Below are 26,586 nucleotides of genomic sequence, written 5' to 3' on the forward strand. Positions count from 1 at the left end.
ATAATTAAAAGAAAAAAGAGAGAATTGAGTGCTCAACTACCAAAATTGCCAACCCACACCCACAAACCCAAAGCGTGACACATTCCCCTCTCTCTCTCTCTCTCTTGAAGAAGAGAAAGGGGGAAGAGTGAGTCAGAGAGAGATGCAGATGATCTCCAAGGCCTCTTGCGCCATGGCCTCCCTCCCTCGCACTAAGGTTTGTCCCTCTCTTTCTCTGCTATGATTTTTCATTTCTCTGCTAAATTCTGTTTCTTCTTGTCCAATTTTCCGATATTAAGTCTCATATTTTCTTGTGTATTTATGTAATTTAATTGTTCTTCCCTGTCATAGTTTGGGATTATTGCAAATTTATAGGCAAATAAGTTTTGGTTTGATACGTTTTTGCTAAATTTGTTTTGGGTTAGTTGTTATTTTAAAGTGCTTTTCGCGGCTGAGTATTGGAAATTTGCACTTGGGTTTTAAAAGTTAGAGGCTGCCGCTTTTAGTAAACCGTATGATGTCAATGCCAAATTTGGTACTTTTTTTACAATTTACGCTTCATCTAGGCAAATGGGTTTTCGCCCTTTTTCCAGTTCTTTTGTAATTTCGGCTCGATGGATATATATGTATGGATGCAAAGCTGCACAATTGTTTTTGTTGTTCTTGTGAGAAGTGCAGGAAGTGGCTTGTTGTTGCTTTATCTGTAGATGTAATTTTTGTTTTATTTGAACTTGAAACCTTTCTTTCGTATGTTAGGGGAGGAGTGGGTTTTGTGTATGGCAGGGCATGAGATAGCTTTGCCTTCGAGAAGGCCTTCTGTATGGATTCATGCAACAATTGTCTACACTGTTAAAAACTTTGCGTGGAGGAGCTAGCCGATCACTTAAAGTCGCCAAATTCTGCAGTGTTGTTAATAAGTCCCCCTCATTACATATTGAATTGGTGATCTCTCTATCCTTTTGCATTTAAAATATCTATGACTTTACATCTGCAAAAGTTACATAGTAACAGAAATCTACTCAATCTATGGAAAGTTTTATGAAATAATAAACCAGTCCTTATCAATTAAATATGTCATTTCTGATGTATTTGTACCTTGTTGTGTATATGACACATAGGATGGAAACAATGCATACCAGTGGCACACATATGATCATCAACTTAAATTTTATTTTGTCAAGTCCTTGTAATTTTGTTGAGCCAAACATTCTAATGGGTGAATTTGAATAATGTACATCCGGGATAAACTTTTTAACATCTCTATACATTTTTTTGGGTACAAAAACACACATGTAAACGAGTTGCTCTACCTAACTGAGCTATAACCCTTGAGATACATGTTTTATCATGTAGATAATTTCTTGTCAAGATGAATATTACACAATCCAACATTATATCTCAGATTATCTCTATACTTCAAGTGAACACTAAAACCATTGGCATCTGGGTAAACTTGCAAAGACTTTGCACCTCTTATCAATAGTGGTGGCTTTGGAAAATAGAAATTACAGTACGTCACAGATATTTTAAAAACTTGTTTTTTTTATTTTTGATGTTACCTGACATTTGATGTCTGGACTTGTAATGGATTGGTGGGTGTGTGTTGATAATTGTTTTCCTTAATCACCTGAACTTGTTTTAAGGATCATTGAGCAACATAGAGTGATTAATATGAAAACCATTATCGATACATATGCATGCATGTGTGGTGTATCAATACATATATTAGACAATTTCTTTAAGGTTTCCCATGCACTTAAGAATTACTTCTATAGCATTTAGTGTACTCCTGACTGGATATGTTGATTAGTCAATTCCAGCTTTGCCTGCCCAACAAAACCTTGACCATATACAATGGCTTTGCCTGGCTTTCTTATGTAATTTACTTGTATACCATGACTATTAACAATAAGCAAAATTATTCCTTGAAGATATTTGGCCATTTATTTGTTTCTCATATTAAAATTGCACATCTTGTAATTTTCAGGTACCATGTCTTAGAGATAACTATGCACATCTTTTACATGATGAGGGTACTGGAACAGTTGGTGTTGTTGATCCTTCTGAAGCTCTACCTGTTATAGAAGCTTTGCGTCGGAAAAACAAAAATTTGACATACATACTGAACACACACCATCATCACGATCACATTGGTGGTAGGTATGGTAACATTAACTTCAATCTTTAGTCCGGCAACAATTTCTCTTTTTTGCATCTCCTAGATCTAGTCTCAGTGACCAGTAGATGAAGGAACAAGAATACGTGTACAAAATATATTTTGTATTAATAATGATTTTGGGTTACAATCTCTTTGTAATTTGATCCTCTGATTCTATCTTCGTAAGGTGTTGATTTGTGGATGAGCTGTTAATCCAAAGGGCCGTCGGGGCTTGATCTAGGGATGAACAGTTGATGAATGGATCTTCAAGGGGTGTTGGGCTTGATCTTGAAGAATGGGTGTATGGGTTTGTTGAGGTTATTGATCCAAATGGCTGTTGGGGCTTGATCTTAGGATGAACGGATGATGAATGATGAACACTTTCTTCAAGGGGCTGTCGGGGCTTGATCTTGAGTTGGTGGAAGTTCTTCAAGGGCCGTTGGGGCTTGATTTTGAAGGAGGATTTGACGAAGAACGAAGAGTGCTTTCATGATCCTTCGGGATTTTCTTGAGAGCTTTAGAGTTTCAAGGCTTCAAGGTTTTGGTGTGTATGTAAAATTCCTTCCCTTTTCTCTTGATGGATAAGGCTATTTATAGGCCAAAAGAGTGAACCACCACCATCCATTTTTTTGGTGAAATGGCTGGAGGGTTTTTTTTTTGTCTCCTCCGAAGGTTTGAACTTATTCTTCTTATCTGGAGTTTGAATTTGATTCAAGGGTGGTGAACAATTGATTTTGAATCGGACTTGTGATTTCTTCAAGGATCATCGAGGCTTGATCTTGAGTGAAAATAGGACCATGAGCGGTTTCAGAATTCAAACACATGGCAAGCAAGCACGAGGTGGAGGTGATGACCTGTTTCTTTGTTCAATCTTTCCAATTCATATTGAAGAGGGTTAGGGGATGAATCAGCATGTGCAGTTGTTGCGTTTGCTGACGATCCACAAGATTGATGTTTCATTATCACTCGTCCTAGCTGTTCTCCAGACGAATGTGGTATCTTCTCTGGAAGTAATCAACCATTAAAGATGACTACTCGAGAGCAACGCTAGGTAAGCAACCAGGGAATAGATTCCAGGCAGTCGGTTCCTGATCGGAAGATTGACTCCAAGTGCCGGCTGATTGCTCTCTTTCTCTTTGCCCTGCGGGTAAGAATAAAGACAAAGGAAAGGACATGGAGAAAGCATGATATGAGATACTTTTGTTTTTTGAAGAAGTGTTGACGATTTAACGTCATCGCGCAGCAAGGCTTTGCTCTTTGGCGACGGCGCCAGCAGAGGGTTGTTGAGGCTTCTCGAGCTCTTTGATTAGAACAATGATGTCGAGCTTGGATTTGACTTAAACTCCTCTGTCTAGATGGTTCTGCAGGGGAAGGCGTCGCGCTCCAGCAATTTGTTCCAACTCCTTGTACCGCATTCTTCTCTGCTTGTTTCTTTTACATAGCCGAGGTGGTGCGCAACCCTTTGCCTTTAAATGGTCTTTCAGGGTATCATTTCTCAGCAATTCATCCATTCTTAGCAGCTTCAGTGTAAAGAGCCGACACTCCGTCACCTGTCCTGAAGTATGCGCTGAGGGAATTCGAGACTCACCAACAATTGAAGATGAGTACTCGAGAGCAACGCTAGGTAAGCAACCAGGCAAAGGTTCTGGGCAATCAGTTCCAGATCGGAAGTTTGATTTCGGGTTCCGACTGATTGCTTTTTTTCTCCTTGTCTTGGAGGCAAGAGCAAGGGCAAAAGAAAAGACAGGGAAAAAGCATGATATGAGATACCTTTGCTTTCGCCCTTGATGATATGAGGTACTTTTGCTTTTGAAGAAGCAGCGAATGAATCAGCACACATATTTGTTGCGCTTGTCTCCACATGCTTTGATCTACCGTTTCCTCCTGCCTCATCTGTACTCCAGGCATTTGGTATTTTCTTTGGGGGTATATCAATAGTTGAAGATGAGTATTTGAGAGCAGGGCTGGATAAGCAATCAAGGAAGGGATTCCAGGCAGTCGGCACCAAACGGGAAGCTTGATTCCAAGTGCCGACTGATCTCTCCCTCTCTCTCTCTTTGTCTTTCAGGGAAGAACAAGAACAAAGGAAATGACAGGGGAAAGGCATGCTATGAGATACTCTTGCTTTCAACCCTAATGATATGGGATATGTTTGCTCTCGAAGACTTGGTTGAATAGGTGTTCTCAAGGGAAGAAGAAAACTGAGCATATTGAGAGGTTTAGTTGCAGCTACATTCTCAGCCGAGAAGAAGAGTCATGCGTTTTTAGATGTATGACTTGCCATGAATGTTGACATATATAGGGATTTTAATGGCAAGTAGTAGTGCGGGTGCGGCTTTGTCACCCACGCTTGTCGGCAAAAGTGTGGTGGTTGGGATAATGACCTTCACGCGTTTTCAACTTTGTTAGAGATCTTTGACAAAGTTGCACGCGTTATCTGAAAAGCTGAGATTGCGTCTGAAGAGTGTTTACGAACTTTACGCAGGAAAATCCGGCTTTGAAGGTTTGAAAAGTGGCGTCTCTTCGATTTATTTTTTATTTTTTATTGGTGGTTGTGTTGCCTCTCCTTTTATAGAGGTATCGATCACATCCAACGTGCACACTTTGAAGATTACCTGCTTGTGAAAATCATCTCCGGTGTATTTTTTTTTGTTTTAGATTTTACTTCGTCCCACCATTTTCTTTTAACATCTTTGAAAATGGCTAACCCATCTAACATTTGCTTAGATTTGAGTCTCAGCGGTGATACAGGTGCACCGCGTCAGGGTAATATATGGTGCCCGTCTTTCTTATCTTCTAATGGCCCTCTTACAGGTGAAGACTCCGTGATGCAAGATGCAACAACGGCTAAGGTAGTAGCTAGGAACCTCTTCACTCCTAGAGATAATAGGCTGCTTTCAAGACGGTCCGATGAGTTGGCCGTTCAAGAGTCCCTAGCTCTCAGTGTTCAATGTGCGGGCTCTGTGTCCAACATGGGCCAACGCCTACTTGCTCGATCCCGTCAAGTTGAATCATTGATGGCAGAGGTGGAAAATCTTAAACAAGAGATCAAACAGCTTAAGCGCGAGAATAGAGATTTGCACGTGCTTGCAAATAATTATTCGACGAGTATGAAGAGGAAGCTTGATCAGCTGCAAGAATCTGAAGGTCGAATTCAAAGTGACCGTCAAAGGCTTGCGGCTTTCTTCCAGAGGCACCTTTTGCCTTTGTCATCTAGCGTTCAACCAAGTATTGAGACCTCGAATGATCTATCTTCGATGCCTCCCGCTCTTGGAGTTTTGCCAAGTAGTGGGGCTTCATGTGAGCAACCTTTGTGAAAGCTCCATCTTTTTTTTTTTGTACGCATTTGTAATTTCCCGGAGATCAATGGACATGCTTTATTTTATTCAGCGTATTGTGCTAAATATAGATAAAACATATATATCACCAAGATGTGTTATTTCCCTCTTTTTTTTTTTTTTTTAATCACACTTTTGCAAGTGGTGCCGTGCACCATCCTTCCCTTATTTTCTTCTTTGCAATAATTCTGTTACCCTTTTTTTTTTTTTTTTTTTTTTTTTTTTTAATCACACTTTTGCAAGTGGTGCCGTGCACCATCCTTCCCTTATTTTCTTCTTTGCAATAATTCTGTTACCCTTTTTTTTTTCTTTTTTTCTTTTTTTTTTTTTTTTTTTAATCACACTTTTGCAAGTGGTGCCGTGCACCATCCTTCCCTTATTTTCTTCTTTGCAATAACTCTGTTGCCCATTTTTTTTTTAATCACACTTTTGCAAGTGGTGCCGTGCACCATCCTTCCCTTATTTTCTTCTTTGCAATAATTCTGTTGCCCTTTTTTTTTTTTTTTTTTTTTAATCACACTTTTGCAAGTGGTGCCGTGCACCATCCTTTCCTTATTTTCTTCTTTGCAATAATTTTGTCTCCACCTCCTCTTTTTCCTCTTCCTTTTTGACTTGCTAACAGTAGCTTGTAATTTTTTTTTGTGTGCGTGTACATTGTTCTGATGATGAGTATGACAGTCTGGCACCGCTGGGTCCCTGGCTGCACTGCATGCGGATTGTTATTTGCACAGTCACTGCAACATTATTTGCACAGTCGTTGCACTTCATTCGCTTCTTTGGGTTCATGTGCACATATATATATATATATTTATATGGGATCGAATCGTCACCGCACAACCATTGCACAGCCATTGCATTGCCTGCCTTCTTGCATCCCGACTGCTCTGTCCTGCAACCCTACGCTGTCGGTAACCGCACGCACTGCTTCCTTGCCACACTGCGTTCTCCATGTCTGCTGCCCGTTGAACTGGGTGCTAGACCAAAAAGGGTGGTTGCGAGCGTAGGTTTGAACTGCCAAGGCGAGTTGCTCTCCGCTTCTTCAACCTTTGCAGCTCTCTGTGCTATTTGTGGGAGTTCAGTTGCTGTGGATGGGAAGGAGAGGAAGCAGTCGCTTAGCAAGTTTCTTTGCACAGCCTTTGCTCTGTAAGGTTTGTTCCTTTTAAGCTGAAGATGATTTTGATATGTACATATATATATATATATTGATTTTGACATGCACTTAATTGCAACTGACATGCACTTATATATATATATATATATGTGTGTACGGACGTTGGATGTCCCGTGTGTGTGTGCGCCTTATATATATATATATCCCATCACCGTGGGTGTGTGTGCTTTATATATATATATATGAGGTGATTATCCCATAGCTTGTCCCGTCACTCCATGTTTGTGCATATATATACATATATATATATATATATGTTGATTGTCTCATCATTGTGCGTATAAAATATGTAATGTGTGTACCCTACCGATGGATTTCCTTGTTGTGATGATACAATTCTTTTTTTTTTTAATTTTATTTTTGGGAAGGCAGAGCATGATGCTAGGACCCTCATGAAGTTTCCAAAGGTGTGGTAGCTGGTGGTAGAGTGGGCAGGATCGCGGGTATACATATGCTTTTTTTTTTTTTTTTTTTTTTTTTTTATTTTTATTTTTTTTTGCTGCCTAGTGTTTGTGCAAGAGACTGCAACGGGATTCTACTGTGTAGTGCCTTTTGATCACAGTTTTGTCTCAGTGGTGACGTCGCCATGCGGTGGAAGAAGCTGCTTGCGTAATCGTTGCGGGGTTGCGTGACATTTTGGTTTTCTTTGCCACTGTAGTGTGTCTTGAAGGAGCGTTCTGTGGCTGCCCTTTTTGCTGTGCTACTCAAGTTTTGTGGCTAATTTTGCTTTGTTGTGGTCATGGTATTTTTCAAGTGTTTTAAGAGCAACACCATCACCATTCTTGCGAAGGAAAGTGATCTGCAAGATAGGGGAACAACGCTGAAGATTTATGCCCCACTGACTGGCCCTAAGGCGCTTGCTCTTCTTACAAAAGACAACTCCATGCATATTAAGTCGTGGTCTTCTGAAGTATCTTGGGAGGTGACAGACTTTGTTCGATCAAATACAGAGAAGAAGGCGTGCACGCTGAGAATTCTTATCTTGAACCCTTCGCACCATGCTCGTGACAATCATCCGGCTTCGTTTAAGTTTCTTGGTGATCACATCCGCAGCGGAGCTATGGCTTGGAATGATGCCTTGTCGACTACCGGAGAAGCCGCGTTTTTGCTGAGTCTTATTGGGAGTGGCGTGAAGATGTCTTGGGCCGATCTAAACATGTGCTTACTAGTGTGGGCCTTTACCATGCCGTGTACGCATCTTTGTTCAGTTATGATCTCCATCATTCCGTCCTTCATGCGTTTTTTGAGCATTGGTGTTCAGCGACTAACACGCTTCATACAGCTCAAGGAGAGATGTCAATTTCACTTTGGGATCTCCACAAGATAGGGGGCTTGCCAATCCAAGGTAAGTTTTATGACGAGGTCGTTCCTAGTGCGGAGGACCTTTCTCTCTGCAATAGCCGAGGATTGCCTGCGAGTTGTCGTTGTTTATTTTAGGCATATCACAAGCTTTCCCAAGATGCTCGAGGTAAATCAGGCGTGAAGATTTCTTCATGGATCCGCTTCTGGTATTGGGGGGACACAAGGTACAATAAGTCTTTGAAGAAAAGAGGTTGCAACAAAACCACGAAGCCAAAGGGAGACCCATATCCGTCTGGTGCTATCGGTTCAGCTAGGCGCCGCTCCCCTGCCGAGTTGAAAGCGTTTGAGGACCTTGGCATAGCATCAGAGCATGTGGAAGAATCTTACCTAGCTGCTTTCTTAGCTTGTTGGCTTTGTAAATTTGTTTTTCCAACCAGCGACGTCAACTTTGTTCGTCCTGGATTTTCAAAGTTGCTAGCAAAATGGCTGCAGGTGAATCTTTTAGTCTTGCTATCCCGGTCTTAGCCAACATTTATAATGGCTTAAGTGTTGTTTCGAACTCGGCAAACACTGAAGATTGTGCTGCTGCTCTTCCCTACCACTACGTGTATGGTTGGTTGGGTGAGTACTTCGGCACTCATTTTTTTTCTTCAACTCTAGACAAGTCGGGGCCTTTGATGACGAAGTATTCTGGTGTGCTTTCTTCGAAGAGCCTCAATGATTCCCAAGCGCAAGCACTGTTTAGAAGCTGTGAAGGCTTGAAGATGGACCATCTGGTAAGAGTTGGCTCGGTGCGGCGAGGCATCATGGATGATTCGCATCTTCGCTTCTCGGACTTATCTTACCTTATAAGTCTTCGCTCGGGGTATGTTTCTTTGCGGCAAGAAGACCAATGCATTGTTCAGCCGTATAGTCCCCACCGTTTTAGCAAGCAATTTGGTTTTGTCCAAAATGTGCCAGGCAAGCTGAAGGAAAAAAAACAATTAGACTCCTTGCAAGCCGTGTATATGCATTGGGAGTCTTGTACCCGTGCATGTACAAATGCTTCTATCACCCTGCCGGCCAAAGACGAGTTCGAGAATAGTCCAGTAACCCGTGCTTACGTAAGTTGGTGGTCAAAGGTACATTATGAGAACTTGGGGATGGCAAGTGGTACCAATTCTTCTCATTCATGCCTTGATGTATTGAGGGGGGGTTGTTCTGTGGTTCCTAAGCAACCGATACCTTTTGATTGCGCGAGTGCTGCTACTTTGCAAGATAGACCAGTGGTTTTAGTCCCTCAATGCCCACGCTTGTCTTCTCAACATCTGGATGTATCTGAAGAGGCCGGTGATGAAGTTGATTCGCACGAAGATGAACTTATTTTGCGGCAGCGTCAACAAGTTTTAAACAAGCGACGTCTTGAAGGCGCTCAGGCCGATAGCGATGTCAATTTTCGTCATAAGAAGAAAGAAGTGTTTAGGCTCCCTCAACTCGATGGCAGTGTGTCGTTTGAGAAAGATGTATGCATCTTCTCTCTTATGACTTCTTCTGCTTTCATTGTTCTAGCTTTTGTTTCTAACAGCTTTCTTTGTTTTCTTTAGGTTGGGCCTTCTTGTTCTTTTGACTTGGCAACCACAGGTATTTATTCTTATACGGAGATGCTATTTGGAGGCGACCTACCTACAGGCGGGGAGATTGGGGATCCACCTGGTACAGAGCTTGTCCCAAGTCCGTCAAGTTTCCCAAGTTTGCCGTGTGTAGGTAGAGGCATGCAAGATCCCGTCATGCGTTCTATACCTTTGCCAGCTAGCTCTGAGATCTCTCTGAGAGGGCCAAACCTTAGTGGTACTGAGCAGCTTATTCATCGCATCAATCTTCGTGCGGCAATGGATATCAAGAGCCATATTGAGGGGAGGATTTCAAAATGCCCGTTGGAGGACCTTGCGTTGCTTAAGAAGGACTTGTCGAAACTTGTTTCTGCAATTGACAATCTTAACATTGATTCTTCATCCTTGAAGATCAAGATTGCCGAACTTATGGCCGCCTCAACTGAGTATTATTCCTTGCGTGTTATTTCCTCGAAGAAGTTGAGTCCAGATGTTAGAGCTCACCAACTTGTTGCAATAGACTTGTCACTAACCCAAGCCCGGTCTTCTCAGCAAGCTGCTTCGGGAGATTATCAATCCACAGAGACTTCTTTAGCTTCCGTCCAGGTACGTCTAGATACGTTGATGGGAGAGCAAGAACAGCTGGGCCTCGAGGCATCAAAACCTGAAAGTGTTCTCGGGGAGCAGGGAGCTACACTTTTTCAATGCCAAGAGGAGATTTCACGCCTAGAACAAGAGATAGGTCTACGCAATGCCAACACGAGATCTCCGACTTGGAAAGACCTTGGGCGGACTTTCTTGTTGAATGCCTTGGATAACCGTGCTTGGTAGCATTCCAAGTGTTATTGAGCTTCGAGCCTTCTTTCATCCAGTGCTTCCAACTCTTGAAGGCGCAACTTTGCATTTTCTTCATCAGTCAAGCCTTCTTGTATAGCCATCCTTAGTGAGGGGATTTGACTTTCGAGCGGTAGAACAGCTTCCACGCCATATACGAGAGAATAAGGTGTAGCTTAGGTGAGAGTCCTATGTGTAGTCCTATATGCCCAAAGCGCTTCACTTATTCTTTCATACCAGTCTCTCTTTGTTCGACCAATTACCTTTTTCATCAACAAAAAAAAGCAAACACTTTGAAGAATAAAGAGCAAATTCAAGAATGCAAACATTTTATTTCTTTAAAGAAAAAAGTCTGATTACAAAAAAAAAAAAGGGGGCAGAAGACACTACTCGAAAACTATGTCCCTAAAACTACGGAGGCGGTCTTCAAGCAAGCCTTCCAAAGTCTTCAAAGTCTCTACCTTGGTGAGAGACAGGATGGGCAACTCCATAGCCATGTCTTTCTCTTGTTTTAGGCGTGAAATCTCCTCTTGGCATTGAGAAAGTGTAGCTCCCTGCTCCCCGAGAACACTTTCAGGTTTTGATGCCTCGATGCCCATCTGTTCTTGCTCTCGCATCAACGTATCTAGACGTACCTGGACGGAAGCTAAAGAAGTCTCTGTGGATTGATAATCTCCCGAAGCAACTTGCTGAGAAGACCGGACTAGGGTTAGTGACAAGTCTATTGCAGCAAGTTGGTGAGCTCTAACATCTGGACTCAATTTCTTCGAGGAAATAACACGCAAGGAAGAATACTCAGTTGAGACGGCCATAAGTTCGGCAATCTTGATCTTCAAGGATGAAGAATCAATGTTAAGATTGTCAATTGCAGAAACAAGTTTCGACAAGTCCTAATTAAGCAACGTAAGGTCCTCCAACGGGCATTTTGAAATCCTCCCCTCAATATGGCTCTTGATATCCATTGCCGCACGAAGATTGATGCGATGAATAAGCTGCTCAGTACCACTAAGGTTTGGCCCTCTCAGAGAGATCTCAGAGCTAGCTGGCAAAGGTATAGAACGCATGACGGGATCTTGCATGCCTCTACCTACACACGGCAAACTTGGGAAACTTGACGGACTTGGGACAAGCTCTGTACCAGGTGGATCCCCAATCTCCCCGCCTGTAGGTAGGTCGCCTTCAAATAGCATCTCCGTATAAGAATAAATACCTGTGGTCGCCAAGTCAAAAAAACAAGAAGGCCCAACCTAAAGAAAACAAAGAAAGCTGTTAGAAACAAAAGCTAGAACAATGAAAGCAGAAGAAGTCATAAGAGAGAAGAAGATGCATACATTTTTCTCAAACGACACATTGCCATCGAGTTGCGGGAGCCTAAACACTTCTTTCTTCTTATGACGAAAATTGACATCGCAATCGGCCTGAGCGCCTTTAAGACGTCGCTTGTTTAAAACTTGTTGACGCTGCCGCAAAACAAGTCCATCTTCGTGCGAATCAACTTCATCACCGGCCTCTTCAGATACATCCAGATGTTGAGAAGACAAGCGTGGGCATTGAGGGACTAAAATCACTGGTCTATCTTGCAAAGTAGCAGCACTCGCGCAATCAAAAGGTATCGGTTGCGTAGGAACCATAAAACAACCCCCCCTCGATACATCAAGGCGTGAATGAGAAGAATTGGTACCACTTGCCATCCCCAAGTTCTCATAATGTACCTTTGACTACCAACTTACGTAAGCACGGGTTACTGGACTACTCTCGAACTTGTCTTTGGCCGGTAGGGTGATAGAAGCATTTGTACATGAACGGGTACAAGACTCCCAATGCATATACACGGCTTGCAAAGAGTCTAATTGTTTTTTTTCTTTCAGCTTGCCTGGCACATTTTGGACAAAACCAAATTGCCTGTTAAAACGGTGGGGACTATACGGCTGAACAATGCATCGGTCTTCTTGCCGCAAAGAAACATACCCCGAGCGAAGACTTATAAGGTAAGATAAGTCCGAGAAGCGAAGATGCGAATCATCCATGATGCCTCGCCGCACCGAGCCAACTCTCGCCAGATGGTCCATCTTCAAGCCTTCACAGCTTCTAAACAGTGCTTGGGCCTGGGAATCATTGAGGCTCTTCGAAGAAAGCACACCAGAATACTTCGTCATCAAATGCCCCGACTTGTCTAGAGTTGAAGAAAAAAAATGAGTGCCGAAGTACTCACCCAACCAACCATACACGTAGTGGTAGGGAAGAGCCGCATCACGATCTTCAGTGTTTGCCGAGTTCGAAACAACACTTAAGCCGTTATAAATGTTGGCTAAGACCGGGATAGCAAGACTAAAAGATTCACCTGCAGCCATTTTGCTAGCAACTTTGAAAACCCCAGGACGAACAAAGTTGACGTCGCCGGTTGGAAAAACAAATTTACAAAGCCAACAAGCTAAGAAAGCAGCTAGGTAAGATTCTTCCACATGCTCTGATGCTATGCGAAGGTCCTCAAATGCTCTCAACTCGGCAAGGGAACGGTGCCTAGCTGAACCGATAGCACCAGACGGATATGGGTCTCCCTTTGGCTTCGTGGTTTTGTTGCAACCTCTTTTCTTCAAAAACTTCTTGTACCTTGTGTCCTCCCAATACCAGAAGCGGATCCATGAAGAAATCTTCACGCCTGATTTACCTCGAGCATCTTGGGAAAGCTTGTGATATGCCCAAAATAAACAACGACAACTCGCAGGCAATCCTCGGCTATTGCAGAGAGAAAGTTCCTCCGCACTGGGAACGACCTCGTCATAAAACTTACCTTGGATTGGCAAGCCCCCTATCTTGTGGAGATCCTAAAGTGAAATTGACATCTCTCCTTGAGCTGTATGAAGCGTGTTAGTCGCTGAACACCAATGCTCGAAGAACGCATGAAGGACGGAATGATGGAGATCATAACTGAACAAAGATGCATACACGGCATGGTAAAGGCCCACGCTAGTAAGCACATGTTTAGATCGGCCCAAGACATCTTCAAGCCACTCCCAATAAGACTCAGCAAAAACGGCTTCTCCGGTAGTCGACAAGGCATCATTCCAAGCCATAGCTCCGCTGCGGATGTGATCACCAAGAAGCTTAAACGAAGCCGGATGATTGTTACGAGCATGGTGCGAAGGGTTCAAGATAAGAATCCTCAGTGTGCACGCCTTCTTCTCCGTATTTGATCGAACAAAGTCTGCCACCTCCCAAGATACTTCAGAAGACCACGACTTAATATGCATGAGTTGTCTTTTGTAGGAAGAGCAAGCACCTTAGGGCCAGTCAGTGGGGCATAAATCTTCAGCGTTGTTCCCCTATCTTGCAGATCACTTTCCTTCGCAAGAATGGTGATGGTGTTGCTCTTAAAACACTTGAAAAATACCATGACCGCAACAAACAAAATCAGCCACAAAACTTGAATAGCACAGCAAAAAGGGCAGCCACAGAACGCTCCTTCAAGACACACTGCGCAACCCCGCAGCGATTACGCAAGCAGCTTTTTCCACCGCATGGCGACGTCCCCACTGAGAGAAAACAGTGATCAAAAGACACTACACAGCAGAACCCCGTTGCAGTCTCTTGCACAAACACTAGGCAGCAAAAAAAAAAAGCATATGTACACCCGCGATCCTGCCCACTCTGCCACCAGCTACCACACCTTTGGAAACTTCATGAGGGTCCTAGCATCATGCTCTGCCTTCCCAAAAAAAAAAAAAAAAAAAAAAATTGTATCATCACAACAAGGAAATCCATCAGTGAGGTACACACATTACATATTTTATACGCACAATGATGAGACAATCAACATATATATATATATATATGCACAAACATGGAGTGACGGGACAAGCTATGGGATAATCACCTTATATATATATATATATAAAGCACACACACCCACGGTGATAGGATATATATATATATATATATAAGGCGCACACACACACTGGACATCCAACGTCCGTACACACATATATATATATATATGTATAAGTGCATGTCAGAATCAATTAAGTGCATGTCAAAATCAATATATATATATATGTACATATCAAAATCATCTTCAGCTTAAAAGGAACAAACCTTACAGAGCAAAGGCTGTGCAAAGAAACTTGCTAAGCGACTGCTTCCTCTCCTTCCCATCCACAGCAACTGAACTCCCACAAATAGCACAGAGAGCTGCAAAGGTTGAAGAAGTGGAGAGCAACTCGCCTTGGCAATTCAAACCTACGCTCGCAACCACCCTTTTTGGTCTAGCACCTCGTTCAACGAGCAGCAGACGTGGAGAACGCAGTGTAGCAAGGAAGCAGTGCGTGCGGTTACCGACAGCGCAGGGTTGCAGGACAGAGCAGTTGGGATGCAAGAAGGCAGGCAATGCAGTGGCTATGCAATGGTTGTGCGGTGACGATTCGATCCCATATAAATATATATGTCCACATGAACCCAGAAAAGCGAATGAAGTGCAACAACTGTGCAAATAATATTGCAGTGACTGTGCAAATAGCAATCCGCATGCAGTGCAGCCAGGGACCCAGCGGTGCCAGACTGTCATACTCATCATCAGAACAATGTACACGCACACAAAAAGAAATTGCAAGCTACTGTTAGCAAGTCAAAAAGGAAGAGGAAAAAGAGGTGGTGGCGACAAAATTATTGCAAAGAAGAAAATGAGGGAAGGATGGTGCACGACACCACTTGCAAAAGTGTGATTAAAAAAAAAACAAAAAAAAAAAAAGGCCGACAGAATTATTGCAAAGAAGAAAATAAGGGAAGGATGGTGCACGGCACCACTTGCAAAAGTGTAATTAAAAAAAAAAAAAAAAAAAAAAGAGGGAAATAACACATCTTGGTGATATATATGTTTTATCTGTATTTAGCACAATACGCTGAATAAAATAAAGCATGTCCATTGATCTTCGAGAAATTACAAATGCGTACAAAAAAAAAAAGATGGAGCTTTCACAAAGGTTGCTCACGTGAAGCCCCACTACTTGGCAAAACTTCAGGAGCGGGAGGCATCGAAGATAGATCATTCGAGGCCTCAATACTTAGTTGAACGCTAGATGACGAAGGCAAAAGGTGCCTCTGGAAGAAAGCCGCAAGCCTTTGACGGTCACTTTGAATTCGACCTTCAGATTCTTGCAGCTGATCAAGCTTCCTCTTCATGCTCGTCGAATAATTATTTGCAAGCACGTGCAAATCTCTATTCTTGCGCTTAAGTTGTTTGATCTCTTGTTTAAGATTTTCCACCTCCGCCATCAATGATTCAACTTGACGGGATCGAGCAAGTAGGCGTTGGCCCATGTTGGACACAGAGCCCGCACATTGAACACTGAGAGTTAGGGACTCTTGAACGGCCAACTCATCGGACCGTCTTGAAAGCAGCCTATTATCTCTAGCAGTGAGGAGGTTCCTAGCTACTACCGTAGCCGTTGTTGCATCCTGCATCACAGAGTCTTCACCTGTAAGAGGGTCATTAGAAGATAAGAAAGACGGGCACCATATATTACCCTGACGCGGCGCACCTGTATCACCGTTGAGACTCAAATATAAGCAAATGTTAGATGGGTTAGCCATTTTCAAAGATGTTAAAAGAAAAGGGTGGGACGGAGTAAAATCTAAAACAAAAAAAAATACATCGAAGATGATTTTCACAAGCAGGTAATCTTCAAAGTGTGCACGTTGGATGTGATCGATACATCTATAAAAGGAGAGGCAACATAACCACCAATAAAAAAAAAAAAAAATCGAAGAGACGCCACTTTTCAAATCTTAAAAGCCGGATTTTCCTGCGTAAAGTTCGTCAACGCTCTTCAAATGCAATCTCAGCTTTTCAGATTACGCGTGCAACTTTGTCAAAGATCTCTGACAAAGTTGAAAACGCGTGAAGGTTATTATCCCAACCACCACACTTTTGCCAACAAGCGTGGGTGACAAAGCCGCACCCGCACTACTACTTGCCATTAAAATCCCTATATATGTCAACATTCATGGCAAGGCATACATCCAAAAACGCATGACTCTTCTTCTCGGCCGAGAATGTAGCTGCAACCAAACCTCTCAATATGCTCAGTTTTCTTCTTCCCTTGAGAACACCTATTCAACCAAGTCTTCGAGAGCAAACATATCCCATATCATTAGGGTTGAAAGCAAGAGTATCTCATAGCATGCCTTTCCCCCGTCCTTTCCTTTGTTCTTGTTCTTCCCTGAAAGACAAAGAGAGAGAGATCAGTCGGCACTTGGAATCAAGTTTCCCGTTTGGTGCCGACTGCCTGGAATCCATTCCCTGATTGCTTATCCAGCCCTGCTCTCAAATACTCATCTTCAACTATTGATGTACCCCCAAAGAAAATACTAGATGCCTGGAGTACAGATGAGGCAGGAGGAAACGGTAGATCGAAGCATGTGGAGACAAACGCAACAAATATGTGTGCTGATTCATTCGCTGCTTCTTCAAAAGCAAAAGTATCTCATATCATCAAGGGCGAAAGCAAAGGTATCTCATATCATGCTTTTTCCCTGTCTTTTCCTTTGCCCTTGCTCTTGCCTCCAAGACAAGGAGAAAGAAAGCAATCAGTCGGAACTCGAAATCAAACTTCCGATCTGAAACTGATTGCCCAGAACCTTTGCCTGGTTGCTTACCTAGCGTTGCTCTCGAGTACTCATCTTCAATTGTTGGTGAGTCTCGAATTCCCTCAGCGTATACTTCAGGACAGGTGACGGAGTGTCGGCTCTTTATACTGAAGCTGCTAAGAATGGATGAATTGTTGAGAAATGATGCCCTGAATGACCATTTAAAGGCAAAGGGTTGCGCACCACCTCGGCTATGTAAAAGAAACAAGCAGAGAAGAATGCGGTACAAGGAGCTGGAACAAATTGCTGGAGCGCGACGCCTTCCCCTGCAGAACCATCCAGACAGAGGAGTTTAAGTCAAATCCAAGCTCGACATCATTGTTTTAATCAAAGAGCTCGAGAAGCCTCAACAACCCTCCGCTGGCGCCGTTGCCAAAGAGCAAAGCCTCACCGAGCGACGCCGTTAAATCGTCAACACTTCTTCAAAAAGCAAAAGTATCTCATATCATGCTTTCTCCATGTCCTTTCCTTTGTCCTTGTTCTTACCCGCAGGGCAAAGAGAAAGAGAGCAATCAGCCGGCACTTGGAGTCAGTCTTCCGATTTGGAACCGACTGCCTGGAATCTATTCCCTGGTTGCTTACCAAGCGTTGCTCTCGAGTAGTCATCTTCAATGGTTGATACACTTCCAGAGAAGATACCACATTCGTCTGGAGAACAACTAGGACGAGTGACAATGAAACATCAATCTTGTGGATCGTCAGCAAATGCAACAACTGCACATGCTGATTCATCCCCTAACCCTCTTCAATATGAATTGGAAAGATTGAATAAAGAAACAGGTCATCACCTCCACCTCGTGCTTGCCTGCCATGTGTCTGAATCTTGAAACCGCTCATGGTCCTATTTTCACTCAAGATCAAGCCTCGATGGCCCTTGAAGAAATCACAAGTCCGGTTCAAAATCAAGTGTTCACCACCCTTGAATCAAATTCAAACTCCAGATAAAAAGAGTAAGTTCAAACCTTCGGAGGAGACAAAAAAAAACCCTCCAGCCCAGTTCAAGATTAAGCCTTTGGAAAATCAACGATTGGAGGAAACCAGAAAATCTTCCAGTCGAATTCAAGTTCAAGCCCCGACGGCCCTTGAAGAAATTTCCAGCCCAATTCAAGATCCAGCCTCGACGGCCCGTGGGTTGACATCTACATTAAGGGATTTCAAAACGCATCTTCTACACGTGACAAGCATGTGTATACAACGCGCCTTGAAGTGGGGGCATTTGTAGACACCGAAATTTCAGTGAAATAAATGTTAACCAATGTATTAAAATTACAACATTTATTCATTTCACCTACATTACACATTTACTTCACCTACCAACTCCACTCACTTCACCAAAAAAAAAGGATGGTGGTGATTCACTCTCTTGGCCTATAAATAGCCTTCTCCATCAAGAGAAAAGGGAAGGAATTTTACATACACACCAAAACCTTGAAGCCTTGAAACTCTAAAGCTCTCAAGAAAATCCCGAAGAATCAAGAAAGCACTCTTCGTTCTTCGTCAAATCCTCCTTCAAGATCAAGCCCCAACGGCCCTTGAAGAACTTCCACCAACTCAAGATCAAGCCCCGACGGCCCCTTGAAGAAAGTGTTCATCATTCATCATCCGTTCATCCTAAGATCAAGCCCCAACGGCCCTTTGGATCAATAACCTCAACAAACCCATACACCCATTCTTCAAGATCAAGCCCAATGCCCCTTGAAGATCCATTCATCAACTGTTCATCCCTAGATCAAGCCCCGACGGCCCTTTGGATTAACAACTCATCCACAAATCAACACCTTACGAAGATAGAATCAGAGGATCAAATTACAAAGAGATTGTAACCCAAAATCATTATTAATACAAAATATATTTTGTACACGTATTCTTGTTTCTTGTTTCAGGAATTTTTCGTGTTTACAGTCTGGTAAAAATTCTTTGTCTAGAACTTCAAAATTGCAATTTGAAAATATGTTCTGGCTTGATATTTTCCATGTTCTTTAATTTGGTAATACCGTTGACCTAGTTTGTTCGGAACAGTAAAATGGGATAGGTGCTAATGTTGGGTATGTAGCGGTGTGCATTAATCATAGTTTGTAATATAATTGCACACCATAGCACAATTTGCAAGAATCTGGCATAGAACTGCTGTTTTGTTTTTTTTCTTTTGGTTTGGTTGTTGCCACATTTTATGGAATAATTTTTTTCTTACACGGAGTAGTTTAGGCTCAGAGTTTTTACTTTTCTACATGTTTATTCATCCCATTGTTGCTTGTAGGTGATTGGTTCAGGAATAGACAGGGATAGAATTCCTGGCATTGATATTGCTTTGAATGATGGAGACAAATGGATGTTTGCAGGGCACAAGGTGCAGGTTATGGAGACTCCTGGGCATACTAAAGGTCATAATTGATTACTTGTTTACATTCTAAAAATCCCTTGAGGTTTCCTAATCAACTTCCCTTTCTCCTCCAAAAATTCTACTCAAGTATGACTGTGTGCTGTATTTGGACACTCATCGCTGAATAATTTAGTTTCTTGGTATGTTATTGTTGGTGTTTAGTTAATTTTCTGAACAACTGAACTCTTCGGTGAAGTGCATGTTACACCCTTCCTACTTTATGATATTCTTCCTCAAAGAAATTGTCAAGTTTCTTTCATTATTAATGCAGTTTATCTTCCTAAAGCACAATGACTGCATGCCTGATCACATGAAATATCCCTTTTTTCTTTAGATTTTATTGTTTCACTACACTTCAGATTTGTCTGGTTCTTCTGTATATAAGCAGCATCCTGTTGGAGCTTTATATTAAAGTTTCATGCTAATAGTTGTAAAAATATGTCTAAGCAGAATCTCAAATCTAGAGTCTAGAATCGTAGTTAGTACCCCCATTGGCCCCTTTCTACACCTATTTCAATATTTAGTATCTAAGCATTAAGACCAAGAATTGTAGTCCATCCATGTCCAAGTAGCTTCTTAAATGTATTTCCAAATGTCATTACATTACAGATGATCCCCCCTCCCTTTTTTATTTATTTCTGATATTTTCAATCGGTCTTTGTTGGAAGCAGGTCACGTTAGCTTCTACTTTCCTGGATCAGGGGCAATTTTTACTGGCGATACTCTCTTCAGCTTATCATGTGGCAAGCTGCTTGAAGGAACACCTGAGCAGGTGATTATTGTTCGAGTATTGTCAATCATTGTATCTGAAAGTGTGGTTGTGTACTTGTATATTTCTGAAAATGAGGTGAAACCCTGCTAACCCAATGGTGTTAAGTAGAGTTAATAAATGTGATCACATATATAGCAGGGAATATATTGGGTTCTCAAGCATGTTTAGTGTATGGACAATTGGACATGCAACATTGTCAATAGTAATCTTTTCATGAGAATATTGACTTACTACTGTATATGGAAAAGTAATATATCTGAGGTCCGGGCGAAAATATTTATTTTCAGAATATGGGAGACCTTTGCAAGAGATGTGTTTGAAGTTTCCGTATGGAATTGAGCTGTGAATACTTTGAAACAAAAATGTTGTTCTCCACTTGTTACAGAAAACTGCTTATTTTCTTGACAAATATCAGTCTTCTTGGGTTAATTCTTTCCCTTATGATAAAAGAGAACGTTTGCAACCTATTGAGAGGTCAAACAATGGCCTTTACTGAGGTTAATAGGTGAAGGTGACCCTAAGATTTTGAAGTACTGATGCCAAGTTATGGCTGTGATGCTCGACTTTATAAATTATCTCTTCATGTATGAAATATATATCTTTTCTCCTTTTCTTCTCATGAGAAGAAATGGATGAATTTCTCATTATTTTGTTTCTTGTACGCGTATATATTACAGTACTCAAACAGTTGATTTTTCTTTGTAACAGATGCAATTTTCCCTTACAAAGATCACATCTTTGCCAGATGGCACAGATGTATACTGTGGTCATATATGTATACCGTGGTTTGTCATACTATCCTTTCTGTTACTTTCTGTAGCTTACATAATTTTTTTAAAGCCTAGAAAAGGCCCTGACAAGAAGAGAGAACCTTTTTTTCTTTTTTTTCTTTTTTTTTTTTTTTTGACAGAGTAACTCAAAGTTTGCCTTGTCAATAGAACCCGAAAATGAGGCACTTCAGTCCTATGCAACTCATGTCACCCATCTTCGCGACAAGGGCGTGCCTACAGTAAACTAAACAACTTCTTTTTTCCCCTTTTTTGGTTACCAGGTGCTTAAGGCCAGAAACCTTCCTTTCTTTGAACTAGTAGTTGTTGGAATTAAATGAAATTTGGTTTTGATCTAATGGCTGAGAAGGAAGGGACCATCAGTTAAGACAATGCTTAGTCTCATAGGACAAGTGTATGCTTAGATTTCTGTTTTATGAATCAAGGGCTGAGATAGCTTGTAATAGAAAAGTGTTGTGCTGATATTTTTATAAAAATATCTGTGTTTTGCTCTCAGTGTAAGAGCTCTGCACATTCCTGAAAACCTTTCTTCTTCTGTGCTCGATATTCCCTCCGAAAATATCAACTTCAAAACATTCTCAGACTTTAACATGGCCTCAAAGCTTAGGTTTTGATCAATTCAAGACTGGGCGTTTTGTGTGCTTCGTACTTCTGAAAAAATGAGGGAAACTCAATTCCAGAATTTTTGAAAACCTCATCTGTTCTTACAAGGTCTCACATGGCTACTTCGAGCAGTGGAGGAGATTTGAGGGCTCCTATCTTTAACGAGTCCAACTACGATTTTTGGTCCATCAAGATGAAGACCATATTCAAATCATATGATCTCTGGAACTTGGTGGACAAGGGTATTGAAAGCGCAGAGTCTGGAGATGATTCCAATGATGAAGATCAAAAGTCGGTGAAGAGCTCAATGAAGATTAATGAAACCAGAGATGCAAAAGCTCTAGGTATCATTCAAAGGGCAGTGTCTGACGAAATATTTCCTCGAATCTCAAACTTTGAAACATCCAAGACTGCGTGGGATGTTCTTCAACAAGAATTTCGTGGTGACAAAAAGGTTAGATCTGTCAAACTACAATGTTTAAGGAGAGATTTTGAGTACACTAGAATGAATGATGGTGAAGCTCTATCTGTTTATTTAACAAGGATGACTGATATTGTGAATCAAATGAAAACTCTTGGTGAAGAACTATCAAACCAAAGATTAGTGCAAAAGATACTTATTAGCCTGCCCAAATCCTATGATTCCATTACATCTATTATAGAAGAAACTAAGGACCTTGACTCTATTGAGGTTCAGGACACTGAAAGGATATGAGCAGAGGTTAAACATGCACTCTGAAAGCTTAGCTGAAAAGGCTTTTTCTAGCCTAAGTGTGACTGAGAGAGATAGCAGTTACAAGGCTCAGGGGAACAACTCAAATCAAAAGAAATTCTGGAAAGGAAAAGGGAAGAAATAGGATAACAAGTTTACTCCACAATCAAAATTAGAAACTAGCAGTGATTCTACTAAAACCAAGTGTAAAATCTATGACAAATTACACTATGGTGTTTGCTGGTTCAAGGGAAAACCCAAATGCACCAAGTGTGATAGGTTTGGTCATCTAGCAAAAGATAGTAATCCAAGAAGGAACCAAGTTGTCAACTATGCACATAGAGCAGAAGAAGAGGAAGTAAATGTCTTTTATGCTTGTAGTGTTGCAAGAACTGAAAATAAGAGAGGAATCTGGTACATTGACAGTGGATGCAGTAACCATATGACTGCATATGAATCCTTGTTAGTCAACATTGACAAAAGCTTCAATTGCAGAGTTAAAATGGGGAATGGACAACTTGTGGAAGCTACTGGTAAAGGAACGCTTGTTCTAGAGACAAAGGGTGGAAGAAGATTCATCAAGGATGTGATACTTGTACCTGGCCTTGATGAAAATCTCCTTAGTGTGGGACAAATGATTGCACATGGTTACTTCTTACTCTTTGGGGATGATATGGTGGAGATCTTTGATGACAGAAGTCTCCAAAACTTGGTAACACAAGTTGGCATAACTGAAAACAAAAGTTTTCGACTTATGCTAGACTACAATGACTCAGTTGCTCTAAAAGCAAGTGTTGCAGAGAATTCTTGGTTATGGCACAAGAGGTTTGGACATCTCAACTTTCACAGTTTGACGAGATTGGAGAGATTACAAATGGTGACTGGATTGCCTGAGTTACAAGAAACAAAAGAACCTTGTGAAGGTTGCATACTGGGGAAGCATCACAGGGACTCCTTCGAAACTGGAAATGCATGGAGAGCAAGCCAACCTCTAGAACTCATTCACACAGATGTGTGTGGTCCAATGAAAATACCTACACTCAGTGGGAACAGATATTTTCTGTTATTCATTGATGACTGCACCAGGATGGTTTGGGTATACCTCATGAGAAACAAGAGTGAAGTTTTTACAATCTTCAAGAAGTTCAAAGTAATGGTTGAACTTCAGAGTGGTCTCAAGATCAAAAGACTAAGAAGTGACAGAGGTGGTGAGTTCACTTCCATTGAGTTCCAAGAATTCTGTGAAGGGGCAGGATTACAGAAGTAACTAACAGTGGCCTACACACCACAACAAAATGGTGTAGCTGAGAGGAAGAACAGGACTGTGGTTGAAATGACCAAGTCAATGCTGCATGATAAGAAAATGCCACTTTCCTTTTGGGGTGAGGCAGTCAATGCTTCTGTGTATCTTCTAAACAGGTGTCCAACTAAAGCACTCGAGAAGAAAACACCATTTGAGGCATTTAGTGGCAGAAAACCAAATGTGAAGCACTTGAAGGTGTTCGGATCAATCTGCTATGCACAGATACCATCTCAATTAAGACACAAGCTTGAAGTCAACAGTATCAAGTATGTCCTTGTAGGTTATGGAAGCTGTGAAAAGGGCTATAGGCTCTACAATATTGAGACACATAAAGTAATTATCTCAAGAGATGTGGTGTTCAAAGAAAATGAAGCATGGAATTGGGAAACCAAGAACATTGACACCATCTCATTTCCATTAACAATGGAAAAAGCACAAGCTAATGTACAACCTGAGAATGAACCTGTTATACCAGGTGGAAGTCAAAATGATTTTTCTACACCATCACAAGGATCTCAGTCCACTACTTCAAATGCAGAAGGACAAGAACTGCAAGGTTCCTCCCCAGGAACAACTCCATTAAAAATGAGGAGTTTAGATGAGATCTATGCAGTCTGTAACTATTGTATTGCTGAACCAGAGAGTTTTGAAGAAGCAGAAATGGATCAATCTTGGCAGAAAGCAATGAGTGAAGAAATTGCTATGATTGAAAAAAACTCTACTTGGAAATTAGTAAACAGACCGAGTGATAAACCTGTGATGGGTGTGAAATGGATCTACAAGATTGGTTGCCAAAGGCTACTCACAACAACTGGGGGTAGATTTCAATGAAACCTTTGCCCCAATGGCAAGGTTAGACACCATCAGAATCTTGGTTGCTCTTGCTGCTCAAAAGGGATGGAAACTTCATCAATTAGATGTTAAAGCAGCCTTTCTAAATGGCACTCTGGAGGAAGAAGTGTACGTGGATCAACCACAAGGCTTTGAAGTTCCAAATGAAGAAGAGAGAGTGTATAAGTTAAACAAGGCTCTGTATGGACTCAAACAAGCCCCTAGGGCTTGGTACAGTGAGATAGACTCCTATTTCAACAAATGTGGATTTAACAAAAGTCCTAGTGAAGCTACCTTGTATACAAAAACTGGTGAGAATTCTGATATGCTTATTGTGTCCATATATGTTGATGATGTGGTTTTTACTGGAAATTGTGAAGAAATGATTGAAGAATTCAGAAAAGACATGATGAGGCAATATGAGATGACGGATCTTGGCTTGCTGCATCACTTCTTGGGAATTGGAGTAATACAAGATGTTACTGGAATCTTCATACATCAAGAGAAGTATGCACAATCATTGTTTGGAAGATTCAATCTGGAAGGATGCAAATCTGTAAACACCATTGATCACAAATGAGAAGTTTTGTAAAATGGATGGTTCTAAACCTGCTGATGAAAATCTATACAGAAAAATGGTTGGGAGTCTACTTTACTTGACTGCCACAAGGCCTGACATTATGTATGCAGCCAGTCTCTTATCAAGGTTCATGCATAATCCCACAAGAATTCACATGGGAACTGCTAAGAGAGTACTCAGATATATCTCAGGGAGAAGCAATCCTAGTAGGCTTCTGTGACAGTGATTGGGGTGGCAGTGAAGATGACATGAGAAGTACTTCAGGATATGCATTTGCATTTGGTTCTGGAATATTTTCTTGGGCCTCTGTCAAGCAACAAAGTGTTTCACTGTCTACGGCTGAGGCAGAGTATGTGAGTGCTGCGATGGCTACCTCTCAAGCTATATGGTTGAGGTTTGTGTTAAGGGATTTTGGTGAAATGCAAGTGGATGCTACACCACTTATGTGTGACAACACATCAGCAATAGCTATGACTAAGAATCCTATTTTTCACCAGAAAACTAAACATATCAAAAGGAAGTTTCATTTCATAAGGGAAGCATTGCAAGAGAATACCATTGAACTGATCTACTGCAAGTCTCAGGATCAAATGGCAGACATCTTCACCAAAGCTCTACCAAAAGACAGATTTCTCTATCTCAGAGAAATGCTTGGGATCAAAACCAGAATTCATTTGAAGGGGAGTGTTGGAATTAAATGAAATTTGGTTTTGATCTAATGGCTGAGAAGGAAGGGACCATCAGTTAAGACAATGCTTAGTCTCATAGGACAAGTGTATGCTTAGATTTCTGTTTTATGAATCAAGGGCTGAGATAGCTTGTAATAGAAAAGTGTTGTGCTGATATTTTTATAAAAATATCTGTGTTTTGCTCTCAGTGTAAGAGCTCTGCACATTCCTGAAAACCTTTCTTCTTCCGTGTTCGATATTCCCTTCGAAAATATCAACTTCAAAACATTCTCAGACTTTAACAGTAATCTTTTGAGAGATTTTGCTAGTTGCACTCTTGGATCGGGTTTGGAAAGCCTTAGCTGCCGAGGAATAAAACTACAACGTAACTCACAAATACGCATGTCAGTTCCTAATCAGGCAGTGAGCATGTGCTTGCCATTCTTTTTATTGTCCATGGCAATTTACACCACATACATCCACATATATTTGAATCAATAAATTTCTAGAATTCGTAGTGAGCATGGAAAACGTGTTTATTTCAAGTGTACTGGAAATCAAGTGGAATCTCAACTCAACTCTTCTGTGGTGTATGTATCAGGTTCCAACCAGATTAAAACTAGAATAGGCATGCAATCCTTTTCTTCGCACTTCAAGTCGAGAGATTCGACAGTCATTGAAGATTCCAGCCACAGCAAACGATACGTAATGCCAAGCAAAGGATACTTTTTGAACTTGTCAAGATTTTTTTTTTTTTTTTTTTCTTCCTGGAACGAGTTTTCTTTGTATATTAAGATTGAGATAAACCAACCATTTTGTGAAATAAGTACAGCTAAGATATATGCATCTGTCTATTCATGGCCTCGTTTGGAAGCTCGGATTGTAATGATTATTTCAGTCGAATAGGATAATTTGTGTTTGGTACTGTACCAAAAA

The 26,586-nt window shown here is 41.3% G+C and overlaps 1 protein-coding gene across 1 annotated transcript; it reads left to right on the forward strand.

Moving 5' to 3' along the window:
• Positions 1–26,586, forward strand: LOC148691643 (hydroxyacylglutathione hydrolase 2, mitochondrial-like). The gene is made up of 7 exons (XM_088682235.1): positions 1–196; positions 736–921; positions 1,967–2,171; positions 19,271–19,394; positions 20,065–20,165; positions 20,874–20,950; positions 26,252–26,586. The coding sequence occupies exons 3-7, from the start codon at positions 2,142–2,144 to the stop codon at positions 26,265–26,267; spliced, it is 348 nt and encodes a 115-aa protein (XP_088538361.1). The 5' UTR covers positions 1–196; positions 736–921; positions 1,967–2,141; the 3' UTR covers positions 26,268–26,586.

This window comes from Pyrus communis, chromosome 13 (assembly GCF_041283825.1).
Source record: "Pyrus communis isolate YQ-2024b chromosome 13, ASM4128382v1, whole genome shotgun sequence".
Classification (NCBI taxonomy): Eukaryota; Viridiplantae; Streptophyta; class Magnoliopsida; order Rosales; family Rosaceae; genus Pyrus; species Pyrus communis.